Below are 24,699 nucleotides of genomic sequence, written 5' to 3'. Positions count from 1 at the left end.
GAGTTTGCATGTTCTCCCTGTGCATGCGTGGGTTTTCTCTGGGTACTCCGGTTTCCTCCCACAGTCCAAAAACATGACTGTCAGGTTAATTGGCCTCTCCAAATTGTCCCTAGGTGTGAGTGTGTGTGTGCATGGTTGTGTGTCTCTGTGTTGCCCTGCGACAGACTGGCGACCTGTCCAGGGTGTACCCCACCTCCCGGAACGTCAGCTGGAGATAGGCACCAGCAACCCTCCCGACCCCACTGAGGGACAAGGGTGAAAGAAAATGGATGGGTGGAGAACATTTTTGCTAAAACTATTGATAGCTTTCAACATGTGTGAGAACTGAAAGAGTTTCTTGAGTTAGTTTTTCATGTTGGCTTTGTTTATTTTCTATGATTCCATTCAGAATTGATCTGTTTCTATGTACAGCATAGTGCAATTTTAGAACTGTACTTTGAGTAAAATTACTGTTGTACTGACGTTTGTATTCATCTTTTTAAGTTTTTAAATCATATTTTCAAATAAAATGCTATCTCCCAACTTCCTTTTGTCACATTTAAGGGTCTGGTCAGTTGCATCCAACTTACTTCCCCTGCACTACTTTATTTTGGAATGGTCTCGGTAAGCTACAAAACTAAAGCAACTGATCAGCTAAGGGTGGGCTCTGGACATATAATCCTGATACGTCACATGCAGGGGATTCGGAAAACGGAAACCTGCCCCCTGTTCAAAGACGTCACCACCACCACCACAGAGAGCCAACTCAACCTCGGTTTGACACAGAACACAACACAAGCACGCACAGAGAGGCTGCACCGGGAGCGCAGGAGCCCAGCCATGTCACGTTAACAGCAACGGGGGACTGCGGAGGGGGCATCGGTGGCAAACTCTTCTCTCGGGAAATGTCCTTCATGCTGCAGCTCCTGAGGAGAGAATGAAGCGCAAAAGCGAGAAGAGGCGAACCGAGTCGAGGAAAAAACGCCGCGCAGCCCACAGCAGCTCAGAGGCGGAGCTAAGCTCTGATATTTACATTGAGATAACAGGTAAGAGGGGTCTGCACAGTGAACCCTGTCAACTTTCTGCCCACTTGGCCAACGCATGGAGACCTGCGTACACTGTGTCCTTTTAAAACGCAGCACTCCTTGATTTTCTTCAGCTTTTTCCCCCCCAATATGGCGACACCGTGTGTCCTTTATCGGCCAAAGGGTTTGTAGGGAGTTACCTTTAAAACAAATACACAAACTGTAATTCATGTTTAGTATTTATTCTAGTGCAACCAGTCACGCTTGAAATTCATTATATCCAAGCGTCTCCTTTAGCCGATCGTGTTTATGGCACGCATGTGCACAAGGACGGTGCTGTGATGTGTTTATGCAGATAATAAATAGTAAACTCCACATCAGCTTCTCTTGATAATTTTTCAAATGTTTATGACGTTTCCTGGTTCCAGTTCATCCTTCATGAGCTCTAGTCTGACAGAAAGAGGTTTGTCTTAAGTGGAAATCGCAAATCTGACTGGCTGACGGATCGTCCTAGCAACCGCTTTGGCAACTATCCCGGGGCCTATCACGTCGCTTATGTGGAGAACTTTAAACTAAAACAGGCGGAGACCGAACTCAAATAACAGTGTCTTCCTCCAATCAAACGGCGTCCTGGATCTGTCTCAGCCAATGGCGTCGCGGGGAGTTCTGAGAAGGAGGAGTCTCCCGCGGAGGGAAGGTGGGAGGGGGATCAGTTTTAGCAGAGTGCGCACTTGCTCTCTAAAGTCTCCGTTCTTTGGATGGTGACTTTCTTCCTTTTCAGAACAGCTCAGGATCTGGAAATAAAACTTTTTTGGCGAAAAGTTTTTATGCAACCGATTTTACCCTTTTAAAAAAAAACCCCAAAAAATAACAGAGCACAGTTCACGTGTAAAAAAATTACTTGCATGTTTTCGTGAAGGAATCCGCTCCGTACCTTTAGGTGGATAACGTCATGTTCGGATCTGCTCGCAAAATGACCTCAGACGATGTTTCCTCCAGATGTATCGAGTTTATTAAGGGTATGTTACCAGAAATGTTAAATAAGTTATGCTGGAAGTGCTGCTGTCCTGCTTGGAATGGATGAAAGGAGTTATATAATGACAAAAGTAATTAACTTGGACCCTTTTTTTGTCTCCCTGCCCCCTCCTTCGTTCCTTCCTTCCTTCTCTCCTCAGATCAACTATATTTTGCCATTCTTCATCAAAAGATCAAGAGCACAGCTGACCGACACTGTTTCTGCATAGACGAAGAGCTGGCATATGAGAAGTGAGTTCTTTGCAGTGCAGTGCAATATTTCCGTACTTTGCCCTTTGACCTTCTGCTTCTTTGAGTGCTGAGTTTTTAAATAGATTTACAATAGTGTTATTGCCAAAAAATATATATTTTAAGCGTAATACACTGGGTTTTTATGCTTTTAATTTTCAAGTGTATTTACGGTGAGTTCTGTTAATTTCTATGCAGAAGTTAACAACTAGGTGACAAAGTGAAGGCTGTGCAACTCAAAGTTGCCCAAGAGTGATAACGTGTTACATTGGAAATGCTGAACTTGGACGTCAGTTCATAAAAGTGTCCACCAAAGACAATCTACAGATTGCACTTAATTTAGTGAAGTAAGGATATATGGCGAATGTAACACATAATGGTTAGAGGAGAAGTTTAAGTACTCAACAGCAAACAATCTCTCCCTTATTTGACTCAAGACACAAAGAAAAGAAATGTTGCTAAGTCTACCAGCAAAAAAAAAAAAAAAAAAAAACTAAACTCAAAGATTTTATCGCCTGAAAAACTTCCCGCTCTTAAACAACACCTACTGACGCTTCAGTTTGTTCACTTTGCTCCCGTTTTTGAACAAACATGGCATGAACTGAGTCGTGTCCTTGTCCCTTAGTTCTAGGCTGTGTTTTTTTTTTTTTTTTTTCTTAACCCAAATCCACAATTCCAATTGCTTCATTATCCTGGAGAAAAAACAGGCTTTAAATGAGAACAGTTTTTAAAGGGTGAAGAGAGATCTGTCCTCCTTGCATTTATTTACTTCCATTTAGCTCAAACAGGTTTCCTGGATAGATTGTTAGAGCACTTTAATAACTGCATATCTTTATGACATGTTCCTGTTGAAAAGGTATTTCTGTCAAGAAAACAATCAGTTTTATGAATTCAGTGTTTTTGAAACTTGTCTTCATCCATTATAGTAACACCTTCCTGTTTTAGTTGGCGTGACTTTAATGTACAATCGAATTTCTGGTTTTAGTAGTTTTATGTTTACTCTGGTTATTATTGGGTTTTTTTTTTTCAACTTCATGTACAGCTTTGTCCTTTGTCTTTTTCTATACAGCACCTATATTGAAAGTGTTTTACAAACACATTTCCTATTACTGTGTTTATTATTGTGGCCTCCGCTCAAATCTCACAAACAATTTATTTATTGTCTGTTATTTCCAAAAAGGTTTTATTTTGTCCTATTTCAGTTGATTTAAAATGTTATGCCCACAGTACAGACCAAAATAATGAACCAAACTCCTGATGGTAGATATCATTCATCTTCTTTTCTTAAACATATTTCTTAATTGTTTTTTTAATGCATTATACGGTTATGAATTAATGGGTGTTCAGTATGAAACTTTTCACATTTTATTCAAAGCATAGTTTTAATACAGTTAACCTCATGAAGGGTTACAAAATACAAATACTGTTGGCAAGATAATAAACTTAACGAGTAACATTTAAGAGCATGTTTTTCTAACATGTTCCCTGTTGTCCACATTATATAATACATTTACATATATTTTTTTTAATTTACATTTAACAAAGAAAAAAAATACACTGAAAACTGATTGGGTGAAATTATCCAGAACCTGTCACTACTGCAAAGCTGTCCACAATGGAATAATGTAAACAGGCTGCAACTTCTTTTTCTGCTGGTGGAATAAAATGCTTTTAAAGCAAACAGAAGAACATCTTCGTTGCAGCAGTTTCAGGTTTTGTCCCAGAGAGGACACAGCTGACGTGAGGTCCAACTCAGTAGTACAAAAAAAAAAAAAACATACAAAAAACAAGCTCTTATTTTATATTTCTTTCTCCTTTTTTTAATTGAAACACTCTATGATTAGAAGCTTCCAAATATACTCATTCCTCCCGTCAGTATTTTCACTGTAGGCCCGATGGCGCTGATTCGATCTTGTGAAGCTTCCCCAGGGACGGAGGCTGGCTGCATAAATAGCCATTCTTACACTCTCTTTCTTCTCTCTTTGCCTCTCACAGCTTCTATGCGGATTTTGGTCCCCTTAACCTGGCCATGTTTTATCGCTTCTGTTGCAAGCTGACAAAGAAGCTCAAGGTAAAGTAAACTGCAGCAATTAATTACACTTCCTGGAAAAGGAGAGTGGAAAAGAAAACATTGACCAGTCAATATCTATTTATACTTGCAGTGGGCTGTGTAAAACGGCAGATTTGCTGTGCTAGTTGTTTTACAACTATTGTCGGCATTGGTGCTTGTGAGCCACTTGCTGAGCCAGTTATACCTGGAGGATCCAGTATCTCTGCAGCTGTAATCTAATGGTGTCTTTAGAACTTTTAGTCATTATCTCGCCTATTTTAAATCACCACCATTTCTGCTGACATAAGCAGATGTTAACAGCTTAAATAAAAGCACAGCTTTATTAGGGAAGTTCTCTGTTTTTATATGCTCTCCAGGTCGTAGTCAGTCGGATTGATTTAACATCTCTTGTTATTTGCCATGTTTTGGACAGTCAATTACACTCACGAGGAAGAAGATCATTTTTTATACTTGTGGGGATCAGAAAAAACAAGCCAACGCTGCCTACCTAATAGGATCGTATGCAGTAAGTTTTGCACAAATGTGCATATTTCATGTGTGATCCATGTAGGTGAGAGTGGGTGTCAGATGTCAAAATCGGTATGCAGTACAAGAGGGTGCATGCTGAAAAGATCCTTGTCTTGTACAGGTGATGCATTTAAACATGACACCAGAGGACGCCTACAGCCTGCTGGTATCCAGGAATTCAACTTATCTTCCATTCAGGTAATAAGTCGCCGCTTTATTGTTCGTGAACAGGTGTTTTGGCATTACTTCTGTTCAATTGTGTGCTCAAAGGATATTTTAAAGAAGACAGTTTAACACAAAGAAATGATCTTTTGGTTTTGCTTTGAAGGGTTTCTTTCTCGATAATCTGAAACTGGAAGTCCCAGATTCCTTCTGTTTCATGTTTTTGGTGTGTCTTTTTGCACGCAAACTCTGTAAAACATTTGGGATTTTCAGGATGGGTGACTGGGTTGACCAACAAAGAAACAGAAACCCTGTTGTGTAATAAAAGGTAAACAGAAAAGAACAACTTGAGAGGAGGATGCACTGAAGGAGAATAACAAACTGGAATAAAATGCTGGAAATTTGCAGCAAGTGAGAAACGTTAAGCATGTTCATCCTACAAAACTCCCTCCAAACAGTGTTAAGTACCTGCCAGTAGCATTTTGGGTGTAGATTTTTACTGATTAGGTTCCATCAGGGGAAACACCCAGGGGTGGAGAAAAACTATCCGAGTTTTTGAAAAGGCGTGTTTAAAACATTCATCTATGTAAAGAGATGTAAATTTATGCTTTACTGTAGAAAGAATTGTGGATCACATTTACTTCAATCAAAGGTGTGGTTATGTGACATTTAAGTAAAATCCATTTATTCTACCAAAATCTGGATTTTCCCTTAAAACTTCCAGAAAAAAAGGTGAACATTTAAGTCCCAAATGTTTTCTTTTAAAGAGAGGTCAGAATGTTTGACATGAAAATGTGTAAATGAGGCTTAATGTTGCTGGTTGAATTTCTCCCATTTCTGTGTCTGTTGAGCATAAATAAAGGATTTATAAAGTATCTTGTCAAAGATTCATGTGAGACAGACTGTTTCATTAGAAAATGAGACAAAGAGTAAATTCAGGAGATCTAATATCATCTCTGGAATTAAAGCCAGATGAAATGTTTTAATGGACTAAATCACCTGGAGGATGTTTTTGCAGAGCAGTCTCATCATTTTGTTTCTGCACTTCACAGAGACGCCTCGTTTGGAACCTGCATGTACAATCTGGACATTCTGGACTGCCTGCGTGGAGTTCACAAAGTATGGAAATAAACAGCAAATACAACTTTCTGTCCTCTTGACGCCATGATGCCGATTAAATGAAATGTAATCCCTGTCCACCTCCCTTTAGGCTGTGCAGTACGACTGGCTGGACTTCTCCAACTTTGATGTGGAAGAGTACGAGCACTACGAGAGGGCGGAGAACGGAGACTTTAACTGGATAATCCCTGGGAAGTTCCTCGCGTTCAGTGGCCCTCATCCAAAAAGCAAGATAGAAAATGGTGATTATGCAGCGTACGGTCAAAGCATGTCGTGTGTGTTGTGCTGCTGCACGCAGAGGCCTCTTGGCTTTAACATTCTCCTTTTCCTGCAGGGTACCCTTTACATGCTCCCGAGGCCTACATCCCGTACTTCAGAAAACACAACATCACCACCATCATCAGACTCAACAAGAAGATGTATGATGCGAGACGTTTCACCGATTCGGACTTCGAGCATCACGACCTGTTCTTTGTGGACGGGAGCACGCCAAACGACTCCATCGTCAGAAAGTTCCTCAACATCTGCGAGAACGCAGAGGGAGCCATTGCGGTCCACTGCAAGGGTAAAGGCTCTACTCTGAAGCATCTTCATAGCTGCTCAGCTCTGCACTGTTTGTCTTGTGAAGATTACTGCAATGCTTCTACTGCTTTTGTTTCCAGCTGGCCTGGGAAGAACCGGTACGCTTATCGCCTGTTACATGATGAAACATTACGGCCTGACTGCAGCGGAGGCCATCGCTTGGATACGGATCTGCCGGCCAGGATCCATCATTGGACCACAGCAAAACTTTGTAGAAGAGTAAGTGTTTATTCAACCTAGATCTTAATGAGGAAAAAAAAGTGATTTTTTTCAATTTTTTCCTGTGACAAGGCTTACAAGAGTCACACAACATAAAGTCTTTGTTATCAAAGAAGCTCTAAAGTGGCCGTCTCTGTACAACAAGACAGGATTTTGCATCATCGATCAGTTTGCATGTCCAATAAAGACGTCTCTCTTGACATGATATTTCTACATTATAAAAATGGCAAGAAGCTTTTTGTTTTAATGAATTTGGCCTGAAACTCTCTGTTCATACAGTAGAGAATTGAATTCCTTACTTGGTGATATCCCAAGTAATGCTGACTGCCAAGTAGGATAAAAACACATCTCGGCCAGCATCCATGTCTGCTCTCTCCCTCACTCATTCATCCATACATTGTGTAAATGTCTGTCACAAGGGAACAGTTGTTACTTTTAGTAAACGGGCTGAAAAGGAGAGGGAGCAGTGAAAATTACAGAAATGTTATGTAGTTTTGGCAACATAATACTATAAGCAAAGCAAACCCTGAGCTGTTTTTTATTATTATGCTTCAATTTGCACATATTTATTGTGAAAATAGATTTGATACTCTGTGTTTTACCAGTTTATTGACATTACATAATCTTTTAATGATCCATAGCTTGTTTTTTCTTTCTCTCAATCCACCGTGAAAGTTATCACTTCGATTTCAGTCGGCAGAAAAAAAGAAAGCAGAAAAATTCATCGCGGCTGGGATTTGTCTGTCCTCTGTGAAGAGTATTAGGCCCATGATTTGTTTGATAAGTCGCCTTTTATGTAAAATTTGACACATTTCCCCTAGACATATTGGCAATGTGTGAGTAATGACTCACTTGAAGCTTCCAGGGATTATAATCTTTGTTGCTCCCTGTGATATTTTTCTTTCTCTGAAAAGACTGAATATTTCTGCATATGATTTACTTTTCAACAAAAAAAAATCACCTTTTAACAATTTAATAATGTTATTCCCTAATTTTTTCATTCTATCAAGTCTATAAATACTATTAAAAATGCAGCTGATGCAGTTAAAAAATCACACTGAGTTCTGATATTTGCTCTAATTTCCAATAACTCACTGTATTGTTGATGTTTGGAGGATAACATGTATTCTGATGAATCAGGTCTGTTGTGTGTGTGAGTCTTTTTTTTCCCAGGTTTGAGTGACAGCTCTTGTTCGGAAGCCAGTGTTTGATCATAATGGCAAACGCTGTTTCAAAGGATTATTGTGTCTGGGCAGGTTTTGAGAGACACATAAAACAGAACACTTGGTTGTGGTTTGGCAAGAAAAAACAAATCAACTGAGGCTGGCCCTCCGTTTACGTCATCAGAAAGCAGAACAGCCTCTGGGCAGAGGGAGATGTTTTCCGGGAGAAGAAGCTGAATGAGCGGGAAAACGGCAAGACGGCTGTGACCAGGATCCTGTCTGGAGTGGACGACATCACAATCAACGGCAGCAACAAGAACAGGGCGTCCAAGAAAGAAGAAATAGAGCTGGTGAGTTTTCTACGCCTCTTCTACCACGTGCAGATTAAAATACGATTGTGCAGCTGTTGCCTGTACTACAGTTTTGCAACCTGCAGAGAAATGAAACACGAGGATGTTGAATTTTCCTTGCCAAACGCCCCTTTGTGTTGCAGTACAACGACGAAGACGAGAGAAACGGCGTCACGCAGGGCGACAAACTACGAGCCCTGAAGAGCAAGAGGCAGGCCAGGTCGTCTTCGGGTTCCTTGTCGTAAGTATCCACGGAGTCCGCGAGCACCGGCATGCATCCTGCACCCATGTGTGTGTTATAACAGGGTGAAATGAGAGATTGTTCTCCATGTCAGACCATTACATGTATACTCGGGTGTTTTTCAAACCATAAACAGCTTATGCTTTGAAGACCAGAAAGTGACCACGTATGTCGTTCTTTTTAATTTACTTCATGACCATTTAGTTTGATAAGCTTCTCTTTTCCTCAGTGGTTTCCCAGCACAGTCAGCTGTCTTTTTAAACCAGCTTGTAGCAATCATAACAGTCCTCTGTTTGACCTAGAATGCCAAGTTCATAGCAGCTGTGATATTGTTAAATTTAACGTTTTCTTTGTTTTTTTCTTTGTTTTTTTTTATGCTATGGCATGCAGATCTAGTGAATTAGTGAGGGATGAATGATGCATCAAGGAAGGAGCAGCTCAGATATTCTCACAGAGTTATGGACACAGTTGTTTGACACTCGCTCTTCCAGTTAAAACAGCTTACTTGTTAAGAGCTCGATTTAAAATGGAACAAAAGATGTGGAAGTTAAAGACCAGTTGCAAAGCTAATTATTTTTCCTCTTCTCAGAGGTGATTGGGCAGGGAGAGGACACATTGTAGATCTTCCTGGTCACAAGGTTATTCACTCAAGATGTTCATTATGTAAAAGCCCCTCATATAATCAAAAGGCAAGACTTTGAAGAAAGCTGCATGACTGGGAGTACTCGTATAGTTAAATATTTAAGTAAAAAAAATACTTCTGTTGCACATAGAAAGGTTTTTATTTGCCTTCTGCAGGGACACTGAAGCGTAAAGATGTCTAGATTAGGGAAACATTAACCAGGGCGGAGCTGCAGCTACACTCCCAACACTTTACAATGTCAACAAACAATATTTTTTCCCTACATTCTAGGCTCTTTACTTGCATTTTATTGCAAAGCAGCTGCAGAGTATAAACAATTTTGATACGACTGCTAAACACTGTGGTGACAAACAACTTTCCTCACGTTTCTTCTGGGGGTTTTTTCTTGTCTTTAAATCTGCTACCAACACTCTCCATGAGCGTCTTGGCCAGTAAAACCTTTATGAGGTTCTGGCAGTGAGAACGCCTCCAACAGGTCAAATTATTATTGGCATGCAGAATATTAATCTCAGATCTCGCTTGAAGTACAATAGTTGACCACATACTTCATCCAAGCTACGGCTGTATGGCATTAGGAAAACATGCAGTATAATTGGTGGAAGTTGCAGTAACAAATTGACTTGCAAGAATTACATGAAGAAATAATTAATAAACGTTCCTTCCTTTTTGCTTTCGATCTGGAAAATAAAATAAAAATAACTTAGTTGTATTTTTTTAATGAACTGACTACGTTACGTTAGGATCAATGCCAGCATGACAGCTTTAAATAATCAATTATTGCTGCTCATTGTCTTTGTGTTTAATTGTAACCATGAAACTTGTGTGGCTCAATGTTTTCTACAGTATTTTCCACCAAAGGACAATTTGATCCAGATTCAAAGTTTCTTAAATTTTCCATGTAATTGTACCTTCTCTATTGTCACCAGGAGGCTAATCTGTAAGCAGAGCATGAAGTGAAGAAAACTATCTGCTTCTAATTCACTCCTGTTTTGTGATGGGTCCTAACTGCTGAGCTCACAGCTTTAAGAAGTCACTGAGTGGCATCGTAATGGCCTCGTTTAGCTTTCTAACTGCGGTTTTGACAGTAAATAAATATAGAAGTAAGAGGCGACGGGGAAAAAACAAAAAAAGCAGACGCAAAGAAACGATGGTTTGTGTGAATACAAGCTTTAGCAGAAGCACTACTTTCACAAGAGGTGTCAGCACATACTCTCTACCAATCAAATATCCTAAAAACGTCCAACTCCACATCATTTGCGGCCATATAAAATGGAGCTGTGGAAGGACGGGTGTCAGCCTGGCTGAGGATGGTTGACCGGCCTCTGTCCATGCACCCATATGGCTTTGGCTTTTGTTGTCCCATGTCAGGCAGGTGGTAGTGTTCTGCTGCAGCCTCATGGGCACGGCGTGGCCGATGTGTTGCCTGCCGTTCAAAAGGTAGCAGAGAGAGGCAGAGAGAGGGACAGTGGGGCAGAGAGAGAGGATGTGAGGTTTTGTATGAAGGAGGTAAGTGCACGTCACTTCCTTTTCAGCTTACATCCTCTTCCTGTAGAGATGGTTGCTATGCCAATGAATGGTATGGCTGATCTTGTTGTTTTTTTTTCTCCTTTCTTTCTTTGGATTACTATGGTGTTAAGTGGATATGCACTTAGTGAATGCGTTTCATTTACACGCCTTTCATTGTCTGCCTGGTGGACGCACTGAGCCGCTCTGCTTCGATATAAAGGCATACAGTCACTTGCAGAGGTTCTCCAACCCCTCAGATGTTTTTCTGCATTTTGTCACTTTATAGCCACTAACTTCAATGGGATTTTGTTTGATATTAGAGAAATGCTAAAAACACTTTATCTACATTGAAAAGTTCAGTGAGAAAGAAAGCCATAAAAAGCTAAGTAAGGAAAATACAACAAAACTAAAACGGCACATGACCTGGCAAAAACATCCCAATAGTGAAACATGGTGGGTGCAACATCATGCTGTGGGGATATTTTTCAGAGTTCCTGTGAAGATGGATGGAGCTAAAAACAGGACAATCCTGGGGACAAAAATATTTGCTGGAAGCTAAAAAAAAAATAAATACATAAGACTCGGGTGGAGGTTCTTTTTCCATCAGCACAACATCCCTAAATGTGCAACCAGAGCTACAACAGAATGGCTCACAACATATCAGTGTGTTAGTAAGGACCAGTCAAAGTCCAAATGTAGATCAAATTGTTTGTTCTTCAATCTTAAGAGCAATCTTTTGTTGTTCTAAAGATTGTAGATATCTTTACAATCCTTGTAAAGACTTTTGACAAGGAAGAATTGGCAGAAAGATTTTCAAAAACTAAACATCCTCTTAAAGACTTGGTTCCACATGGCTCTACAAAGTGCCTACTCATTATAGCTTTAATCTTCCATGCACTGTGCTTTTGTTTATCACGTCAAATCTCAGTAAAACACACTTCTGAAAGTTTGTGGTTGCAACGTGACAGAGTGAAAATGTTAGAGCGGTACAAACACCTTTGCAAGGTACTGCATCCTAGATATCTTCTGTCAATTCGGGCCTAAAAATAAAGTCCACCGTTGTTTTTACTAGCAGCACCAGTTGTTCAACTAATTCCAGAAATAAATAAGATCTGGAATAGCTGAACTGAAGGTTTTGGTTCTTGGCTTGCACTGCTGACTTGGCACTACTCATAAAGTCGTTAAGAAACACTTAAGCCTTTATAAAAATCTGCAGTAGCTACTTCTGTTTTTGGTCAGTTAGTTCCTTTTCCTGCTCCAAATGTTTAGCACTAGCTTTTTCTCTTTTAAAGTAAATATACCATATTCTAATTATTTTTGATTTGTGACTTAATTTGTGGTTGTGTAAGGACAGTTAATCACAAAACATCATGCATAAATTTCTGAGGGTGAATTGGGGTTAAAAGCAGATTCTTATGCATTCTCAGGGGGAAGTGGAGACAGAATAGGAGGTTCACCTGCACTTTTAGGGCATATGCTGTATCAATGTATATCCTGCTATACAAACATCCAATTCAGGGCTGAATTTCACCATCTGGCTCCACTGTTTTGTTGCGCAACACTGCAGCGCATGTTCAGTTGCAGGGACAATTAGAAGAATGCTTATCCAAACTTTTGCCCATCGCTTCTGCCGTTTTCCATGCATGACACAAAGTACTAAACTCCTTTGGGCATGCACGCGCCTCAGTTTCGATCACCGTTTCCGTCTAACATGTTACAATGTTGGGCTGGAGTCACTGTCAGTTGCCTGTTGTTTTTCCATTGCCTTTATGACTGGATCAGTGTTCACATGCCACCTGAGCTTTTCACTCCTGCAGGTTTCCGACTCTGTCATGCTTCTGTCGAAGTCGGCAGTTTCATGAAATGAAATTAGATGATCCACACGGTTGAAACCAGATATTTGCATAAACTGTTGTTAAGGAAATAAAGAAGTCTTGCCTAAGGTGAAACACCGAGTCAATCAAGAATGAATCAAAATGCATTTTGATTATTATTTCATTAAGAAATTAAGCAAAGAACATGAGCAGTGACTCGCCTGTCTAGTTCAGGGAAGTGAAGAAAAGATGAAGGTACATCGCTTTTTAATATCCACCAACCCGCTTACAAAGAGGGGAGGGGGAAAAAAAGGAGGATCCCACCAGTTTCAGTTTACTTCGCAACTCTGGTATTTGCACCTGCAGACTGTCACCCTAGACAGTTCAAACCCAGTTCAGAAATACCCTTTGTTTTGTGTTTCCAGCGAGCTGAGTCCAACATGAAGGGTGCTTTATAGATAAAATTGATTGATTGAAATAAAAAGTCTTGTCACAACGCCTGTGTAAGGAGAAACAATGTTTTTGAGAAACAATTTTTCTTTCACTGACTGTTTAACCCTTAATCAGACTTAGCGTTTCCTGTTTTCGGCCAGTTAGTATTAATATGATCATTTATATTTGTTAAATGGCAAAAAATAATAAGCGATATTAAAAACCTTCATTGAATTCTAGCAGACTGGAGCATTTATGTCTTGAAACTATTTGTTTCAAGATAGTGAAACTATTTGTTTCAAGACCTAAGATCTGAAGCCAATAGAGGTTTTTTGGGCAGAGTTAAAAAGGTGTGTGTGACTAGACATAGTAAAAACCGGACTCGGTTACATTGGTTCTGCAAAGAGGAATGGACCAAACTTCTAGCAAACTGTTGCTGGAAAATACTAGAAACATTTGACCCAAGTAATCCAGTTTAAAGGGAAACTGCATACGTTTTAAGAAAGTTTAATATTTTATCACTTAACAAACGGAAACAATTGGTATTCATAAGAAAAGTTTGGATTTAACATCAAACGGTGACAAAATAAAGATCTTCTTTTTACACAGCGTATGTCAACATCTGGTTTCAACTGCTCCTAAATTCTTGTTGGGTTTCACATTGGTTGGGAAGTCTGACAGTTATAACAGTCTACGTTGTGCAATGAAATACATTTACTCTCATGTTCAATTCGTTTCTGCACTTCGAGTCATTTATGGGGACATGCGGGTGTCGACTGCTGTTAAACAATGTCTGCAATGTCAGAATATCAGAACAAACTCCAGCCGTGTGGGACGATTGGATGGATGCAAGACTTTGTGAAGAGGGTGTTTCATCTAATCCAGTCCCAGTGGAAAAGCACAACATGAGAGGCTTTGTGTCCTGCCCAGACGTCTCTTGTCTCTCCTTCCTTTTTTTTCCCCCCCGTTTGCTCTTGTTGGATTTGTCCTCCTTTCAGATGGCTGGTAGCCATGCTGCTCTCCCTGTGTAGCCTTGCCCTGTGGTGGATTGTGTATGGCTTCCCTTCCTCCATCCTGCATTTCTGTATAGACGGGTTAGGATTTCTCTGAGTTCTGCCGCCCATCAGCGCCCCTTCCCCCCCAAACCTGTCCTGCCCCTCCTTCTGGAGCTCTAACTGAGAAATGCTGTAAGTGAGCCCCTGGTCTCTTCTAATTCCCCAACCCCAATTAGAAATCTGTTCAGAATCATCCTCTTCCTTTATTCTGTCGTTTGTTAAATCTTAAATCCGATCAGCAGAGCCAGTTTTGTTTTCAATCACACACATTGTCCTCGTCACCATTTCTCCTCTTTGATGATTTATTCCCATAGACATTCCTGTCACCTTGCCATGCTTTGCTATTTATTGTGTTGGCTTCAAACTGTCAGTTAAATCATGTTTATTAAGATGAGACTTTGCTCCATTGATTTATTTCTAGTTTACTAACATAACCCGCCTGCCAAACGCAAAAAGCTTCTTTAACTTGAATGTATTTTTGCTAGTTCCTATGCAGCCTCCCCCCTCTCTGACCCTCAAATCAGTCATTTATTTTCCGATTCAAACTCCCAGAGATTTATGTCACACTATGCATGTCTTTGCAGACAGGAAGAGAACAAAATAAACACCAGGTCGTCTTCGCAGTCCCTCAGGTAAAACGTGCAGCTCATGTAATGAAGACATAAAAGATGGTGATGACCAATGGATGTGGCTTTATCTGTCTGTGCAGCAGGGTGATCATACAGGACAGTGTTGAGGGCTGTAAGACCAGCGTCAGCGCCCTGGCTCTGTCTGACCGCTCAGACAGCAGGAAGAGGACCAGAGCATCTCTGCCAGCCAACGGAGTAGGAGGAAGGTCGGTTTGATTCCTCACACATAAGTAACTCACAGTGAGGAGATAAAAGAAATGTCTTCTCATTGATAGAAAAAAAACATAGATTATCTGAAGTTATTTGTATTTTTTATATAAAAGAGTACCGTGAATGAGTTTAATTGTTTGTTGTTGTTTTTTTATGTGGCAATGACACAGTTGAGGAGCAAATCCAGAGGCTATAGCCACTCGCACAGCGTCTTTTACTATTATTCATCAAACTTTTTCCATATTTCAGTGCACTTTAATGTGTTAGACCAAAGTAAAGTGGCAAACAATGGCGAAGTCCAAGGAAAAGAATGCAATGCAGAAAAGAATTCTAAACATCTTGCAAATCAAAATCTGAAAGGCGCAGGCTGCAGCTGTGTGCTGCTGCTCTGACTGGTTGTAGCTCATGCTGAACGGTTTATCTCCACCGACTCTCAACTTGGCTCAAGCTCAGTTAGACTGGATGGAGAGCTTCTGGAAAGGGCATGTTTAAGTAATGCTACAGATTCTCAGTTGGCGTTAGGTCAGGACTTTGACTAGGCCATTCTAATATGAACATGTTCTGATCAACGCCATTTCAGTGTATGCCTTGCTGCATGTTTGGGCTCCTGGTCTGGCTGGAAGGTGCACCTCCAGTCTAGCCTTTTGTCAGATTTTATTTCAGGGTTTCCATGTAAGAGATTTCTTTTATAATTCCTTGAGTGTATTCAGTCATGTTCTCTTGGATGGGAAAACATATTATACTTCATTCAGACCCATAAACTACATCTGCCCTCGGGTGAGTTTCCCAGTCTCTCTTCTGCAACTTCCTGTCTAGAGTGATATGAACAAGCAGCCTGTCGTGCCTCACTAAACCTTCATCTGACTGGGATGGTTCATAGTTTTCATGTTTTTCTGGCAGTGAAGTCTGAGGGTAAAAGCAGCTGTTCAGGCATATGGAGCTCATTCATCCACTTTGCTCCAGCAGAGACTTTCTCCCACAGCTTTCAAGAAACTCCAACTGGTTTTCCAACTCTGACCAGCTTCCTTTTCCTCGCTAAAGAAACGTATCCTGACAGCATGATGCTTCCTCCATAATGTGGCATTGTTGGATTGGTGTGCTGAAGATGAAAATGTTTCATTTTGCACACATCTGGTGAAAAGGCAGTGTTTTTCCTTTGTCCCATACTTGGCTGTAAGCTGATGCTCCACCTACTGTGAGGTCTTCGCAGAACAGCTGCAAAAATGTTATTTGCAAAAATGTTTAAAAATCATGTCTTTCCTTCAACTCTACACTTATCCACAACTTTGTATTAGTTTATGGCATAGAACTCCAATAAGTACCTAGCTGCAACAAGACAAAATGTGAAAAAGTTAACATTTAAAATTATGAATACTTCTGCAAGACGCTGTACATCCCTGTGGAGTACATTAACAGCTTTCCTTCTCTCTGCCAGCTCCCTGAGCCAAACCAGGCTGGTCAGGTCCCTAGGCAACCTGCATGTAGTGGCTGGCAACAGCGACCCAATGTTCTGTGAGCCGTGTGGCAGCCATAGAGACACGGCCAGTGTCAGAGCCAACACAGGCGCCCTCATCAACTTAAACGCAGCACAGGGACACCTGCAGGCAAGCTCCCTCAGTCACACTCTGAGCCCAGCAGAGACCCGGGGCTGCACCTATATGCAAAAACGCACTGCTGGCTTTTTACTTCGTAGACAGAGACATGTTTGGCTCCTCCTACTCCATGTTTCAGCTTTTGGATTTCTGATGAGGCAGGGAGATCCATTTTACCCTCTTGATTTTACAAGTGAAAGTCAAGAGATATTTGGCATCATTTCTGAGTAGACCTATTAGCTTTCATACCTTTTATCAAAGGCCCGTACATAATATATAGTAAAATGTAGATACTTCTTATTGGTGCTCATAATTTACTAATGATCGCCACAATGCAGAAAAAACCTCCAAACAATGAACCTGTTCTTCAGTGTTTTTTTAATTATGAGTAAACAGGCTAAAATTAAACTCTTTGTACTTTCACTGTGCTGTATTTTAATTTACACCTTCTACATGCTGTAGGCACGTTACTATTTTGCACAGTAATATTGCTGTGCATTTCTAAATTATGTAGTTGCTCTCATTGCCGTGGTCAGTCATTTGTTTTCAAAAGCCCTCAACAAACTTTACATTGAATCAAGAAGTGAAACTGTTGTTTTGCCACTGCAGTCCTATACGTAAAAGTAATAAAAATAAGATCTTAATTTAAATAAGGGTGCATGGACAGTGGATAAATATAAATGGTTTGCAAGATAACTTGATTTGTCCCAAAAACAAAAACCCTGCATGTATGATTTTCATGCAAAAGAAAAGCTGTAATATAATTCCTTATTTAAAATAAGAAATGTTACATGTTGAATATTAGGCCAAATAGAGGTTGAAAGTTTGAGTAGGAAGTGCCAAAAAATTGTCTATTTAGATTCTAGCTATCATATTTCTCTAGTCAGAAGTACAGAGACTGTGTTTACTCTTTTCTTTTGATTTGCTACGCAATGCCTGGGCTACAACGAGAAAACATAACTCGTATAGCCCACCACTGGAAGTTTATTTCAGCAATTATGTCAAAAAGTGAAACTAGTTAATACTACTCCTAATTACACACAGTGATTCAATCCCAAAAGTTGTTTTCTCTGAAAATGACATAACTGAAGACTAAAGAATATAAAGGAAAGGGAAATATAGAAGCTGGCTGTTCAAAGCGCGTAACCCAGGCATATTAAGTTAAGTGGAAGGAAAAAGTGTGATAGAGAAACAAACATAATCAACAGCTGCAGCCTTGGGAGGATTTTGGGGCAAAGCCCACACAAGACGGACCCACACACAGATTTAACGTCTCCATGTCGGAATGTGTTGATGCTGTAATTCATGCAACAACAGCACCAATAAAGTATTTAGAGCAAATACTGTATTGATATTTCACACTAGGTCCAAATTTATGCATTAAGTTTCCTCTCCTTAATGACCTTGTGTAATTTTCTAGTTTTTAGGGAAGCTGAATTATAGCCTTTTAATTGCTGCAAGCAAGAATAATCTAAATAAAAAATACTTAAATGTATCGATTGTCTGTCATGAATCTGAGTTTCACTTTTTGAAATTAATTACTGAAATAGGTTAATTTTTCAATGATGTTGGAATTTATGAAAATGCTCCTGGACTAATTTAACAGAGCATCTCTATAAAATATAATCTTTCTAATCTTTCTTACTCTGATTAAAAATGAGGGGTTAGGGGAAAAAAATGGCTTCTCAGATTCCACTAATCATGCAAACGTTTTCTCTGTAGTTTACAGCATAAATCTCTCTCTAACGTGCCTATAAGCTCTAAATTGTCCCATGCCACCACTTAAACTCTCAATGTGCAAAAGTCTCTCGTTTGCAACTTTCAGAATCTTTTCTTGCTCGTTTCTACGTCGGCGTCTTTTAGATTTCGACTGGCTATGGCTTTTCTCGACTTTGCTGCTCACTGTGTGATCTGCCTGTGGCCGTCAGCCACTTGTAGTCGTATTTGGCATCCTTTACTTGTGCTCCACTGCCATGCTCACCTTTCCATCTGTTCGTCTTTCTTGCACGCAACAGACCCGCTGTGTCACGAGGACGTAAAGCTCGCAGCTCTTTGCAGTCAATTAGATTTTCCAGACTATGGTATATATCCCCATTCCTATTCAATTTGCTGTCTTTTGTAAAAAAAGAGTTTTTCCGTGACATCTCTAAATAATCACGTTTGGATTTTTTTCCCTTCTCTCATAGTCACTCCATACCCAAAGCTAGAGCTCCTCTTCTCCGGTAAACCTGTGAACCTGGAAAAATGCGAAGATGTCCAACCTGAATCTTTTTTTGGAGAAAGGCTGGCATGAATCTCAACTTGATGTAAACGTTTACTGAAGAGGAACAAGATGGTTTTATTTTTTAAATAGAAACACTGCATCATTACATTTTAATCGTGTTTGTTTTTTACTTACTGAATCATTCAGCTAAAAGGTGTGAATTATCGGCAGCCACAACTAGTATATTAAGTGTAAAGCTGAGAAATTATTGGTTCACACAATCATAGCATGAAGTAGTGTGCACAGTTATACTGCCATTCAGCATGTTTCGGACAAGGCCTGTCATTTGGTCACCTTTTCAGCTCCTTTATTTCAAGGCTGTACATGTGTCAACATTTAATATACGGTTTGTATATTGTAAATATTTTGTACCGTTAAAATCATGTCATGAAATGGTCCCAACGGGGCCTTTACTCTTTATAAGCCTAAAAAAAAACACGAATTTTAAATAAATTTACTCCCAAATGAGTCTAGTTTTGTTTTTGCACCACATGCTTAGTTACAGTGACCATCCATCCAAACCACAGCTATGGTGGGCTGCATTAATATTCTTCCCACATTTCTGTCCCCAAATCTTATACTTTTAGGAAATTAAATATCCCTGGGTATCTGACATTTATTTGCAGACACTCCCTTGCCATAATCATGGTTAGCAAATATGCATACCTTAAAACTTTTGGAGGCAACTATTCAGTCCTGGACACAATTTTTGCCTCCTTAATGAATTCTTTTCCACAATTGATGATCCAAAGCATAAAATCAGGTCAGGAAACATGAGGTTTCTCTGTAAATCCCCATGCCATCAAACATCTTATTATCCCTCCTACATTTCAGCTAATATAGCTTCATCTTCAGTTGGAACTGCATTTCAGGTTTTCATTGGCTTAGGCCATATTCATCAAAACTCTGGGTCAAATATCATTATGAACCGATAACACAAGTTTGAATTTTTGAAGGCAAATCTTGAAATAAATTTAATGCCAGTTTGAGATGCACCTGAAATTTGGTTGAAATCCCCAAATGTGGCAGTGATGCAGCCATTGTTACCAGATATTAGTAGCAGAAGATGAAAAGTAACTTTGCAAAAGCTTTTATTGAACAGTGTTGCAAGTGCAACAGAACATTAAGAATAGAAACGTCAACAGTTTAGTTGAAGGCGACAAGTCAGTCATTTTCCTGCAGTGAGGGCTGGGAAGTCTTCTGGGTCATCAGGATCAGGCGCCATCTCATCCTCCTGAATCGGAAACAAAAATCAGCTGCTTGTTTTCAGGTAGAATAAAATCTAAAACATTTTAATATCAGACACACTGATGATTTAAGAGCCATCTGGTTGTGGGAGTTGATAGCGTACCCTTTCATAAATGGGTCTGGCTCTTTCTGGGCGAACGCTCTGACCACCTCGAGCTCCTCTTCCTCGGCCGCCACGACTCGAGCGTCCAAGAGTCCCGAAGTTTATGTCCAAGAGAGTGGTGATGTCATTCACTGACCTGCGAAAGAAGTTTCCATCTTCCTCAATCTCCTCTACCGTCTCCTTTGTGTTCTAAAAAAGTGGGCACAAAATACATTTCATACAAATGTCTCGATTTACAAAAATGTTCCCTTTGGTGTGCAATACAGTAACATTTACAGTCGTTATTAAATCATGGTAGAATCTGTTTACGTGTTAGAGTAGTGTTTATTCATATACACATTCTGAGAATCCATCTTTGCACACAACTGATTGTTAAAGTTAAGTGTGAAAACCTGCCTTTGCTTTAACTGGTTAGATTTGAAAATAAATAAAAATGATTATTTAAACAAACTTTACTGCCTTAGATACCCTGGTTTTCAGAAACATTACGTTTGATCTTGTCTCAAGAATAAGCCTTTTTAAAGATCTATAAATTATTCCCTGGATTTGTTTTCTTAAATATTATTATATTAAGAGCAGTAATCGTTTATGGGGCTTTGGCTGCAGTGACACCACTTTATCAACAAAATGTTGATGCTTTTAGGCCCAAACCACCACATCCCTAATTCACGGTGAACCTGTTCATCTAAAGAAACACTTCCAGAAACAAGCCATCCACTCAGGATTACAGTAAAAAGGTAACGCTTTCTACAAGCATGTGTGTAATTAAAAACGCACTCCACTCAGACTGTGCAGTTTCAAACATCCTGTGATTCTCACCTCCAGGTGCTTGGACTGGTGAATGACCTTCGCTTTAGAGGGAATCTTATCCTCTGCTTTGCGGATATTAAACTCCACTTTGGGACGGTTCACCTCCTGCATGGCCTTCCACTCATCCAGGGTCATCTCCATTGCAACCTGGACCACCATCTCATTGTCCTCATCTGTCGCTCTGTTAAATGGAGCTAAACGACTTCAACCCACTTTATTACAACGCTTGGTATTCATGTAAAAACCTTGGGCACAAGGTTTACTCACCGAGTTGGATTCTCCTCCAAAGTTGATTGTGGCTCCTCAGCTTTGGCACCAGCATCACTTGTCACCTCCATCATTTCACTTCAGAAAAAAAAATAGAAAAATTAAAAATTAAATTGAAGGCATGTACTGTACTGAAGTACCCCAGTTTACTTCATTAAAGTTCACTGACCTTGTAGCTTCCACAGCGCTGCCCCAGTTCCATGGTCCTCTGCCTCCTCGCTTTTCTTCTGACGAGATCCCTCTGCAACCGTTACATCATGATCCACCATCCACAACGCTTAAACCTGCCAAATGCATCTTGAACATGCAGCCTTACGTTCCATCATGTCGATCATATTCTCTCTTGCCTCTCAGATAAAAGTTATCAGAGTTTCTTCCCCCACCTCCTCTCGCTCCTCTTTGGCCGGTGAATCCCCCTCTGCTGCTGAAGTCAGAGGCTTCAGTGTAGCATGGCCTGGAAACCAGAACAACAGTTCACTGTGATGCGTCTCAAACTGTGCAGGCCACGTCTGACTTTGTCTATAGCACCTATAGAACTTGTATAAATACAAAAAGCTAAATTTTAAAGTAATAGGAAGTGTGTTTTATGCTTAAATTAAATAAACATTTTTCTATTTTTCTAATTAGTAGGGAAAATACATTTTTACTTAAAGATTAATACACTTTGAATTCCACATTGAAAATTTAAAAAAGAGCAATTATTTTTAGAAACTTGCGGCATAAACCGATAAACTCAACTAAACCATGAATTGTTCCATACTTTGGCACAGAAAACTCCTGCGGTTCTACTTTGTTCAGCCTCCGTTGGCCTGCAGCGCCTCCTCTCTGCTTGTTCCTCGGAGCCTCGGCTCTGGAGTCTCTGTCCTCCTTTGCAAATGGGGGACAATCCTGCTGCTTTCGCCCTGAGGACACAACATGTTGATATTTGTGCAACATGATTTGGGGAAATAACCTCGTTACTGGTAAATTTTTTTATGAAACTGCTAGAGTTTGTATTTGTTAAAAGATTTTTAAAAATATGAAGTGGTACTTTATCTTTTTAGCCAAAGTTATTGAGCCATTGTGGAAGATCCCACGAACTTGATGCCTGGGATATGCCAAGTAGATTATGCAAAGATACTTGAACATTTCATGTCCACAACTAATTATACGTTTTAAAAATAAGGAATTTTTACAAACTTGAGTCACAACTTTTCACCAGTTTCTATGTAAATTTGGAACCCAAACTGCATCAGAATTTTAGCTTTCAAAGCACTGTCCTAATCTTTAACCTATAAGCATGAACTTGGCATCCTTTAAAAGCTTGCAATACTTTTGTACGTTTGGCCAACATGTGCCGTCAGTGGGGGGGCCCCCAAAAATCAAATTGTGCTTAGGGTCTTTAAACTTTGGACCGCCTCTGGCAGTACCAGTTTAATGTACGAAACCCCTGCACAGAACCCTGTGGAAAAGATTAAATGGAAACGCAGCCAAATAGAGCAAACGAGCAGCTTCGCTGACTTTGCATCGCCAACAGCTGACACAGCCCCAGCACACCAGCATCTGCCAGCACAGAGCCGTTTGTACCGCGCCTGTATCTGCAGCGGTGATGCGGCTCACCTGGAACCAGGTCCGGACCACCTGAGGCCACCGGCAGCCGTCTGTTCCTCTGAGACTCCTTCAGGCCTGGTTTCTTCTGCTTGCTTTTCTTGTCCTCGTACTCCTTTTTCTTCTTTTTCTTCTCCTTCTCCAGCTCCACCTCGTTGATCAGGTCGAACGGGTCAGCTTCGTCGTCCAGAAGATCCCCGAACCTGTTCGCCACGACGCACCCGAAGGCGTCTTGCAGCATTTTTTCCGCCTGCATTTGTGTGAGAGAGGGGCACAAAACACTTAACAAGCTGGTTCCGTTTTGAAAAAGAAAAGTTGAATAAATAAATTGGGAGTACCGTTTTGCAGCCCAGCTACGGGAGAAGCAAACCGCGGACGGAACTTATGTGCTCCGGACAGCAGCCGACAAAAACAGCGCGAGCTGTTATCGACAGGTTTTAAATGTTTCCACGTGCGGAGGCCTCACCACACCCTCTCGCTCATTAATAGGCTGTTCACTGATCAATACGCTCTGCATAGAGATGGCTCTCAGCCCGTCCGAGTCTGTAGATTGTTCTGTGCTTAGTCAGACGGCACCAATCAGCTTTTAAAGAAAGAAGTGTGGAGTTTAAAAAAAACCCGACAAATATATACTGCTCAAAAAAAATAAAGGGAACACTTCAGTACTATACACTTCTATACAAAAGACCTATAATTTAATGTTATATTTTAGTGACCAATCACAGGGAAGACTGCTGACTCGTGACTGCTAAGCAGAATGTTTACAGACTGATGTGCCTATGTGTTTTAGTAAAAAGCTTAGTGGAAGAAAGACCTTTTTAGAAAAATGATTTATAAGAAGATTATGAGGTAAGGCCCATTCAGATTATTCACAAAGCACAGACTGCAGCTGCATAGCTGTTGGCTCTTGAGTCAGCGCTGCAAGAGCCAACACCACAAATCGCAGGGCACAGGTTTCCCTCTGTTGACAAACTTTCTGAAGATGCTCATTCTCTTTTGCTGCAGATATTTATTTATTTTTGCTGAAAGATGAGTGAGATCGGACAGTTTAACATCACTCTCTGTTCTACACCTCTAATGCATGGTTTAAATTACTGGAATAATACAATTAAAGATTCTGTAAAATTTTCAAATGTATGTGTAGTGGAAACATCATGTCTGTCTGATTTTCACTTTAAATACACATAAAGTTGCATAAACCTCATTCAAGCCCATCGCAGTGATTCCACAGATTAGTTTTAGGAAGAGTTGCTCACACACAAATACAACAAGTTATCTGGCAATTAAGTGAGAAATGTTTGTGAACAGCTTAATTGCTTATAAAATGTGACACAAGCAGTAGAAATTATTATTTGTGTTTTGTAAAATTAGGACTTGTGGCATGACTATCAAAGTAATAAATTGTACACTAGTGCACCTGTCATTGGATTAGTTTAAATATAAAACAAATTAAACTGTTTTGAAACAATCTTAAATTATCCCTTTATTAATCACAGTGAATTTTTTTATTGATCTTCTCCCGTCCAAGAAAATATGAAGTTTCTAGGCTGCCAGTTTTGACCAGTTAATACTGTCAGGTCTTCCTCTTTCTTGGTCTAACACCAGAGTGCCACCTTCAGGCTTCTCTCCAGATCAGTTAATAACTGTTTCTGGTTTTATTTATCCCCTTCATAGTCTGCTACGTTATTATGGTGGATGGGTTTGAGTGTCTCAGTAATCCTGATGGATGAACCCAGCCACCGGCCTCAGCAGGTTTTCTGGAGGAAACCCTGGCAGTGTTCCTGGGTGATGCTTCCTCATCCAGTTCTCCATTTTGATTTGAAACTTTCTTAGCAATCCTCCTCAAGGAATGCTGCAGG

The 24,699-nt window shown here is 40.2% G+C and overlaps 2 protein-coding genes across 8 annotated transcripts; one reads left to right on the top strand and one right to left on the bottom strand.

The window, feature by feature from the left end:
- Positions 1-701: 701 nt before the first annotated feature.
- cdc14b (cell division cycle 14B) lies at positions 702-19,294 on the top strand. 7 transcript variants are annotated; one of them, XM_017306798.1, is made up of 16 exons: positions 702-1,025; positions 2,180-2,270; positions 4,263-4,338; positions 4,751-4,843; positions 4,967-5,043; positions 6,060-6,126; positions 6,218-6,368; positions 6,461-6,691; positions 6,789-6,927; positions 8,275-8,440; positions 8,584-8,681; positions 14,716-14,763; positions 14,841-14,966; positions 16,406-16,574; positions 18,578-18,643; positions 18,749-19,294. In XM_017306798.1, the coding sequence occupies exons 1-15, from the start codon at positions 917-919 to the stop codon at positions 18,599-18,601; spliced, it is 1,665 nt and encodes a 554-aa protein (XP_017162287.1). In that variant the 5' UTR covers positions 702-916; the 3' UTR covers positions 18,602-18,643; positions 18,749-19,294. The 7 variants fall into 7 exon arrangements, 6 of the variants coding, with proteins under 6 accessions (XP_017162287.1, XP_008416533.1, XP_008416536.1 ...); XM_017306799.1 differs by lacking the exon at positions 702-1,025 and adding an exon at positions 1,715-2,023; XM_008418311.2 differs by lacking the exon at positions 18,578-18,643.
- A 605-nt stretch (positions 19,295-19,899) lies between these two features.
- LOC103470127 (intracellular hyaluronan-binding protein 4) lies at positions 19,900-23,295 on the bottom strand. Its single transcript, XM_008418310.1, has 9 exons — positions 23,179-23,295; positions 22,853-23,090; positions 22,014-22,155; positions 21,570-21,707; positions 21,423-21,494; positions 21,254-21,331; positions 20,996-21,167; positions 20,177-20,365; positions 19,900-20,059 (listed from the first exon to the last, which is right to left on the bottom strand). Exons 2-9 carry the CDS (start codon positions 23,079-23,081, stop codon positions 19,994-19,996), a joined length of 1,086 nt encoding a protein of 361 aa, XP_008416532.1. The 5' UTR covers positions 23,082-23,090; positions 23,179-23,295; the 3' UTR covers positions 19,900-19,993.
- Between the last annotated feature and the right edge of the window lie 1,404 nt (positions 23,296-24,699).

The sequence above is a fragment of the Poecilia reticulata genome, linkage group LG9 (genome assembly GCF_000633615.1).
Source record: "Poecilia reticulata strain Guanapo linkage group LG9, Guppy_female_1.0+MT, whole genome shotgun sequence".
NCBI lineage: Eukaryota > Metazoa > Chordata > Actinopteri > Cyprinodontiformes > Poeciliidae > Poecilia > Poecilia reticulata.
The sequence above is the reverse complement of the archived record's forward strand: the minus strand, read 5'-3'. Positions and strand labels throughout refer to the sequence as shown.